Source organism: Lampetra planeri, chromosome 23, assembly GCF_965212315.1.
Source record: "Lampetra planeri chromosome 23, kcLamPlan1.2.h2, whole genome shotgun sequence".
Lineage (NCBI taxonomy): Eukaryota > Metazoa > Chordata > Hyperoartia > Petromyzontiformes > Petromyzontidae > Lampetra > Lampetra planeri.
Window position 1 is genome coordinate 1,995,829 of NC_136129.1, and position 9,127 is coordinate 2,004,955.

General features: G+C 56.2%; 1 protein-coding gene across 1 annotated transcript; it reads right to left on the bottom strand.

Moving 5' to 3' along the window:
* Positions 1-172: 172 nt before the first annotated feature.
* TMEM14C (transmembrane protein 14C) lies at positions 173-8,097 on the bottom strand. The gene is made up of 5 exons (XM_078604741.1): positions 7,985-8,097; positions 4,583-4,659; positions 3,674-3,775; positions 2,459-2,546; positions 173-674 (listed from the first exon to the last, which is right to left on the bottom strand). Exons 1-5 carry the CDS (start codon positions 8,080-8,082, stop codon positions 617-619), a joined length of 423 nt encoding a protein of 140 aa, XP_078460867.1. The 5' UTR covers positions 8,083-8,097; the 3' UTR covers positions 173-616.
* Positions 8,098-9,127: the final 1,030 nt, after the last annotated feature.

The window sequence follows — 9,127 nt, forward strand, 5'->3', positions numbered from 1 at the left end:
CAAACTCATTTCTACGAGAACTTCTTTTGTTGTGTTTAGTTTGTTGTCCTTCCCCCCCCCGCACCTCCGATGATGAGCACGGTTGGCTACGCACACGGTGCCAAAGAAGTTCAATGTAGACGCGTACAAAACAACGGCCAGCGGAGAATGGGAACGCGCGGGAAGAGAAACGTGTGATTTATTTTTTTATTTGTAAATCTGCGTGCGGTACACGGCTGAGATCTCGCACAAACACACACACGGCGGTGACGGTGGCACGCGGACACCCAGCAGCAACATAACGAGCAACACAACGCGGTGGGGGGGACGTTCCTTTGGTTTTGATAAATGGCGACAACTGTCGTAGCGAGCGAGTGAGCGGGTCACGGTTTGCGGAGTCGCAATCGCCGATCGAGCGAAACGGTGTCACGTGAAGCGTTTAAATAGCTCGATTTTAAGGCAGCCGGAGCTGCAGGTCAGGGGGAATTGTGCCAGAAGTGGCAACCACCGTCAAATCGCAAGGTCATCGCCCCACAGTCCGAGTGGATTTTACAGAGAGGGGTTTGCTGCCGGGGGCCCTCTTCCCGCCTCCTCGTCCTCTCGGTAACCTCGCCGCCCCCCCCCCTCTCTCTCCGCGTCACGGCTCGTGAGGCTTGGCGAGCATCTTCATTCCAAGCCGGCCGACCATCATCAAGCTTCACGGAGCACAACGGCAACAAACACCACCACGACAACAACAATGAGAACACCGCAGCAGCAACAACAACAACACAACAGTGTGTCATGTGACACACGCACAGAGGGTGCCACGCCCACCCCACCCACCACTACCCTTGCCCCCCCATGACCACCACGCTGCAGGCATTGGAGCAAGTCTGCAGCCAACCAACCGACGGTGAGCATTGCCCCATCGCCAACTTGCACAAACAAAAGATCCCCCCCGGATAGCCATAGCCCCAACAAACCGTTGGGGCAATTGCTGTCAGCGAGCACTTGTGAAGAACGACGCAGTGCGCACGGCGTGTGTGGCCAGCACACACGCCCCGCACCAGCTATTCATTTAAGCCTAATTCGACCTACGGGAGGGCCCAGGATAATCATCACCGATGTTGGCCGTGAGCGGGAATCGAAACAGGAATCGCTGGGTTCATAGTGCAGCTTAGCGCCAAACGCTGCACCACCGCGGGCTACAATATTTCACGCACGTGTGTACGTACGTGCGTGCGTGCGTGCGTGTGTGCGTGTGTGTAAGTGCATGTGTGAGTGTGTGAGGTGGACTCAAAGACTCGGCCTCAAACGAGTACCTGGTGCGGTGTGTAAACATCGTTCCTGGGGAGACGCAGGCGGCCGGGCGTGGTGCTGGCCACCCACCGCCTCGTGTGCCTTCACAGGTGCACTCTGACAGCACTTGCTCCCAACAAGCGACATGGGGGATCTTGGTGTGCAGGCAGTATATGGGGAGCGGTGGCACAGCGGTTATAGCGCTGTGCTACACTACGGGGTACGATTTGCACTCATGGCCACCACCAATGACGATACAATCTGAACCGGTCCCGGGCCTCCCCTAGGTCGACTCAGCCTCAAATGACTACCTGGAGCAGTGGTATCAAACCAGGCACGCCCGCAACACGAGGTCAACGTCGGGCGCCACCGCACAGCACGCAGCGACGTTACGCAAGACCCCACGACGCCCCCACACGCCGCACGAGATGTGCGGCAACGCGCCGCGTAACAAACCGCAACGCGTGTCGCCTACCGCAGCGCACGGCACGACACGGCACGACACAAAGATCCCCCCGTGTAGCCTGAACAGGCTGTTGGGGCGAGCGCTGTTAGCGAGCAGCAGCTATGAAGGCCGGCACGGCGCACGAGGGGGTGGGTGGCTAGCGCCACGCCCGACCGCCTTTGTCTCCCCAGTTGCGATATTTTACACACCGCACCAGGTACTCATTCGAGGCTGAGTCGACTTAAGGGAGGCCCTGGACCGGTTTAGATATTCGTCGCTGGTGTTGGCCAGAATCGAACTTGGGTCGCCGGGTTCGACGCGCAGCGTGCTAACCGCTGCACCACCGCTCCCCACGAGACCACACACACACCAACGCGGTGTGATATAACATTACACGCACCACACATGCGTGTGTGTTGGGGGGGGGAGAGCAGTGCTGCAGCGGTTAGCGCGCTGCGCGACAAACCCAGCAAACCGGATTCAATTCCCGCTTAAGGCTGACACCAGTGACGATTAATTATCTGAACCGGACCTGGGCCTCCCCTAGGTCGATTTAGCTTCAAATGAGTACCTGGTGCGGCGTGTAAATATCGCCACTGAGGAGACAAATGCGGCCGGGCGTGGTGCTTGCCACCCACCCCCTCATGTGCCGTGCCGGCCTTCGTAGGTGCTGCTACTCGCAAACAGCACTTGTCCCAACAGTCTGTTGAGGCTACCCGGGGGATCTTTGTCTTTGGGGGTGAGGGATCTCACCTCGCGCCGGCTATGATCCCTGCCGGGATGAGCTTCCCCGAGTTGTAGAATCTCATTCCCATCACCCCCGTCAGCAACCCGGAGGCCGCTGAGAAACACAGGGGGAGCATGAGGGGGAGCATGAGGGGCAGCAAAGGGGCAGCTCAGGGGCACACTCGTCACACACTCGTCACACACCCGGCACACGTGGGACACCCGGCACACAGTCGGGACTATCCTGAACTATTTTTGATGTTACCAGGTAAGTGCCCCAACACTGAGCTGCGACGGAGCTCTTTTGCAGCAGCGACCCTGACTCTCACCAACGGTAGCTCAACTAAGCGGTGGCTTATCATCACGGGGAAATTCAAAGCAGCCAAATACTCTAACCGCACGTTTCTAAACATGCGTTTAGGCATCTACAACAATTACTAAGTCAACTGTTCCCGTCTTCAAAAGTAACTAATTTTATTGGACTAAATTGCCGTTGGGATGGATAAAAATTACTTGTAAAACTAAAATGATAGCTCAACCAAGTGGCTTATCACGTAGGAATATATAGCAGTCGCCAAATGACTTTAAACGCGTGATGTTGATTCTAAATGTGGAGGGAAAAACCAGAGGACCTGGAGCAAAATCCACACGACCACGGGGAGAGAGACACGCAAACTCCAAATATCCAGCAAGCATCGTCAGGGTCGGGATCAAAGCCAAGACCTCCTGTATACCGGGCGAAGTAGTTAACATCTCATAGCCACCGTGATGATGATGAGAGCGAGAGACACGCAAACTCCAAATATACAGCAGCAGGCGTCGGGGACGGGATCGAACCTACGACCTCCTGCATATCAGGCGAGGTAGTTAACATCTCACCACCGTGATCATGATGAGAGACACACAAACTCCAAATATACAGCAGGTGTCAGGGTCGGGATCGAACCCGCAACCTCCTGTATACCAGACGAGGTATACAAGATCCCGACCACGGCCGTTGGAAAACTTTCCGTCGCTCAACTCGCTCAGAATGTTATTCCAGCTCGCGACGGCACTTGCCTGCTCCCCACTACACATCGCCATCTCCGCTCCAGCAAAAACCCCAAAAGGCTTTGTGTGGGAGACCTCCAGGTAGAACAAGCGGGGAGAGCACACAAACCCAATGGGTGCTCGAACCCAGGCCTTCGTTGGTGCGAGGCCCCAGGTGTTACCATCGGCGCCGGCGGCCCCAGCGCTACTCACCGAGTGCGGCCCACACGTTCTTGGGGTCGTTGGAGGTCTGGTAGGCCCCGAACCCGGCCAGGCCCCCGAAGAGCAGGCCGGCCGCCAGGGAGGGGACGCTGCCTGCAAAGGCAAAAGGCAAAGATCCCACACCACCCTCCCAGCATAGCCACCAACAAACCATTAGGGCAAGTGCTGTAAGCGAGTAGCACCGATTATCAAAATGAGAATATTTATTTATTACTAGAGGAATCTGATGAGCTATGAAGCTCTTTTTTTCCACAGATGTCCAGTAGGGGAATGGGTAAGAACATTACAACAAACAGTACAAAAACACGATCGGAATGCAAAGTACAATGAAGGTAAACGAATCACCCAAACGCATACAAATACAACACGAAACCATCCCCATCCTACCAGGCAAAGCCCACTGAGATATAAAATTACTACAAATGGTAGCTCAACAGAGTGGCTTATTGTGGACATTTATAGTAGAAAAATCATCAAAATGTTTCTAAATGTGGAGGGAAAACCCGGAGGACCTGGAAAAAAAATCTACGCGACCACGGGGAGAGAGACATGCAGACTACAAAGTTCAACATACATATGGGAGCAAGCGCTGTTGTCACAATTACACCGATATATTACACGTGGCCAATCAGCATACCAGTGAGGGGTGGTGTGGTGTGAGTGAGGTGTGGTGTGAGTGGGGGATGGTGTGAGTGGGGGGTGGTGTGGTGTGAGTGAGGGGTGGTGTTGTGTGAGTGAGGGGTGGTGTGGTGTGAGTGGGGGGTGGTGTGGTGTGAGTGGGGGGTGGTGTGGTGTGAATGAGGGGTGGTGTGGTGTGAGTGGTGGATGCCCCGCGCGGACGAGGGGCCCCAGGCGGACGAGGCCCCGCGCGGACGAGGCCGAGACGGCGCCGCAGCGTACCTGCTTTGACGTAGCCGATGACGCCTCCCGAGGCGACGAGGGCGGCGTAGCCGTAACCGATCCAGTCCACGGGCATCCTGCACGCGGGCGGGCGGGCGGGGCGGTCCAGTTTGTTAACCACGACGAGGTGAAATAAACGCGGCCGGGGACACAGAGAGAGGTGGCGGCGTTGCCTCCTGCACGAGGGCGACCTGGGGGGTTACGCCGCGTGAGGTTCGTGGCTCGAATCCAGTGGGCCGCCCTGGTTATCACTGCGGTGCGTTAACGTGCTTCTCCTGTCGTTAAGGTGAGCAGGATAATCGGGTGGAGCGCTGCGCTGTGCTACGGACCCCGGCGACCCGGGTTCCATTCCCGCTCACGGCCAACACCGGTGGCTGTTATCCGAACCAGTCCTGGACCTCCCCTAGGTGCGGTGTTGTAAACATCGCCGCTGGGGAGACAGAGGCTGGCCACCCACCCCCTTATTCCAGCCTTCGTAGGTGCTACTTGCTAACAGCGCTTGCCCCAACAGTCTGTTAAGGCTACACGGGGGACCTTTGTCTTTCCAGGGACGTTAACAATCCCACGTATGAATTCGATTGGGCTGTTGTGTCCTCGGCGTCGCGGTCCCAAATTATAGCAAAGTAAAAAAAAATGAATGACCTGCACATTGAGCGATTTGGATTACGCACAGTAGCAGCAGTCCCCCTACTATGAGACCAGGCTGAGTCTGTCAAACACAGCAGCAGCAGCAGCCCCCCTACTATGAGACCAGGCTGTGCCTGTCAAACACAGCAGCAGCAACAGCAACATCCCTACTATGAGACCAGGCTGTGTCTGTCAAACACACAGCAGCAGCAGCAGCCCCCTACTATGAGACCAGGCTGAGTCTGTCAAACACAGCAACAGCAGCACGTGCCATCGTGCCAGCCTTGTGCTATGAGAATTGTGTAGATGCCAAATGCATTAAATTATTATCATCTCCCCTTGGAAACTTGCGGGACATGGGATCAAGTGGCGATTGCTTTGCCTGCCAGTGGGTGCCAAATGCTCTGCTGTTGTGCTTAGCGTGTGGGTCAGTGACGCACCCTCCGATTAGCACGGTTGGCCAGGTATGGTGCGAAGAAGTTCAACATACATACACGCTCACCCATCCACTCACCCACCCACTCACCTCCGATTAGGGGCCATCCATTTAGTAGACCCCACCGCCCTTCCCTGTACGCACGTGGACTTTTTACCCCCCCCCCCCCACCTGCGTACGTACAGTTTGACGCACCCCCCCCCCCCCCGAATCCTATAGAACGGCCGATATTGAATCCACGCATAAACGATCAAGGATCAATAATATTAACGTGTTTAAGCAAACGGATATTCCACCGCCGGCTGCATTAAACAATTAAGTTGCGTAACTTGGCCACTGATGTTGCTGAACTGCGTGATAGCTGCAGTCAGGGGGGCACGGTGGTGGCACACGAAGTGGCACCTCTCCCACAGTCCCACCGCTCCCGGCGGGACTTGTGTGACAGCTGGAGACACTGAACTGTGGCTCATTTGAAGGCCAATGTCTACAAATTGTTATCGAGGCTCCACCTCCCCTCCCCCCGCCGTTTCCTATGCGCAGATTGTCAGTAGACCCCCATACACAAGCTACGCATTTGGGTTAACCCCCCCCCCTTCCATGCGTACGTACTAAATGGATGGCCCCTAAGCGCGCTTGTGGTGGGGTAAATAGTGGGTACACCCACCTCGTCCAAGACGAACAAATACCGCCTGCAGGAGGGAGGGGCTCACACGAGCCCCTAACCACCGTTGTCAGCAGCGGCGTGAGCGAGCAATTTACTACGAAGCTAAACAAATATTTATTCTTCTACTACCAGGGTAAGGCCAACCGAGCTACGTAGCTCTATTCGAGATGCGACCTGGTCCCCACAAATGATAGCCCAACGAGGTGGGCTACCATCATCATCATCGTGCGGAAATGTCGAGCAGCAGCCAAACACTCGAAACGCGGGACGTGAGGGGAAACCCCGGAGGAGCCGGGGAGAGACACGAAACCCCAAATATACAGCAACAGGCATCGTCAGGGTCGAACCCACGCCCTCCTGTACACCAGGCGAGGTAGTCAACATCTCCTCGCCACCACGGCGCCCCTGCACGTGAATGGTGGAGCGGTGGTTGGCGCACTGGGCACGAGTCCCGGCCACGGCTAACGTCAGCGGCGGTGACGTCGCCAGGGCGCTTGTGCCAGGCTAGGTGCACCTTGACACGGTCACGTCAAGCGTGGAAGGGACGCTGCTGGCAGGTCACGGGACAGACTCAGATGCTCTCGGTTGACGCTGTGCCAGGCTAGGTGCACGACTTCACGGCACAGCAGTCAACCCATAACACCTGGGTCTGTCTCGTGACCTCCTCCTGCACCTAGCCTGGCACAGCAGTAATCACCGACGGCACCTGATGGGTCTATCCCGTGACCTCCTGCGGGCAGCGAGCCTTCAGACGACGACGCTCTCAAGTGACGGCCTCAGAAGTGCACCTAGCCTGGCACGAGCGCCGTGGCGGCGACGTCACCGCTCACTCGGTGGCGAACGTCGGTTCTTGTGTTCCAAGGGAGAGAGAGAACGAGAGGAGAGAGAGCCCGAGAGAGTGAGAGAGAGTGAGAGAAATAGTGAGAGGAGCGAGTGTGAGAGAGACATGAGATAGTATTAGAGGTGAGAGTGAGAGACGTGACTAAGCAGAGGTCACCACGTGCGTGTGAGGAAGAAGGGGCCGTGGCCACGCGCGGCCGGCGCGCTGCACGATTTGCGCGCGCCGCGTGCCCCCCCCCAGGGGACGACGGCGATCACAAACTTCGTCATCAGAAACATCGCGGAGGCTGCGGCTGTGCGTGGCATCTCCGAGCTCTATCCCAAGCTGCATGCCAAGCTGTATCCCAAGCTGCATGTCAAGCTGCATGTTTCTAAGCTGTATCCCAAGCTGTATGTTTCTAAGCTGCATGCCAAGCTGCATGCCAAGCTGTATGCCAAGCTGTATCCCAAGCTGTATGTTTCTAAGCTGCATGTCAAGCTGTATGCCAAGCTGCATGTCAAGCTGTATGTTTCTAAGCTGCATGTCAAGCTGTATGTTTCTAAGCTGCATGTCAAGCTGTATGCCAAGCTGCATGTCAAGCTGTATGTTTCCAAGCTGCACGGCCGTGTGACCCTGCGCCATCCAGAGCGAGGTGGCGAGGAGGCGGTTCGAGAGAGAGAGGCGCGCAAGGCCCGCTCGCCTCCACCGGGGCTCCGTCCTGCTGGGGCCCAGCCTCCTCGTGCGCCGCCACGGAGCGTCGTGGAAGCAAGACGGTGTTCAGTAGACGTCGACAGATCGAGAGAGAGGAGAAGGAGAGGAGAGAGAGGAGAGGGAGGGGAGAGCGGCGTCCCTCACCTTGCGGGCGGGCGGAGAGCGCGGCCGAATGGCTGGGACGGTGAAGATGGAACCGGGTCCAGGGTGTCACAACGGGATCCGGATCCTCGTTGCGACATCGCGGGAATCGAATCCCCGTTGCTCCAGGAAAACCGGTTCCTATTGCGTTGCTACGCAAACTCCGTTCCTATTGCCTTGCTACGGAAACTCCGTTCCTATTGCCTTGCTACGGAAACTCCGTTCCTATTGCCTTGCTACGCAAACTCCGTTCCTATTGCCTTGCTACGGAAACCCCGTTCCTATTGCCTTGCTACGGAAACCCCGTTCCTATTGCCTTGCTACGGAAACTCCGTTCCTATTGCCTTGCTACGCAAACTCCGTTCCTATTGCCTTGCTACGCAAACTCCGTTCCTATTGCCTTGCTACGCAAACTCCGTTCCTATTGCCTTGCTACGCAAACTCCGTTCCTATTGCCTTGCTACGGAAACCCCGTTCCTATTGCCTTGCTACGGAAACTCCGTTCCTATTGCCTTGCTACGCAAACTCCGTTCCTATTGCCTTGCTACGGAAACCCCGTTCCTATTGCCTTGCTACGGAAACCCTGTTCCTATTGCCTTGCTACGGAAACTCCGTTCCTATTGCCTTGCTACGCAAACTCCGTTCCTATTGCCTTGCTACGCAAACTCCGTTCCTATTGCCTTGCTACGCAAACTCCGTTCCTATTGCCTTGCTACGGAAACCCCGTTCCTATTGCCTTGCTACGGAAACCCCGTTCCTATTGCCTTGCTACGGAAACCCCGTTCCTATTGCCTTGCTACGGAAACCCCGTTCCTATTGCCTTGCTACGGAAACTCCGTTCCTATTGCCTTGCTACGGAAACCCCGTTCCTATTGCCTTGCTACGGAAACCCCGTTCCTATTGCCTTGCTACGGAAACCCCGTTCCTATTGCCTTGCTACGGAAACCCCGTTCCTATTGCGTTGTTACGGAAACCCCGTTCCTATTGCGTTGCTACGGAAACCTCGTTCCTATTGCGTTGCTACAGAAACCCCGTTCCTATTGCGTTGCTACGGAAACCCCGTTCTTATTGCGTTGCTACGGAAACTCCGTTCCTATTGCGTTGCTACAGGACCCCGGTTCCTATTGCGTTGCTACGTTAATCCGT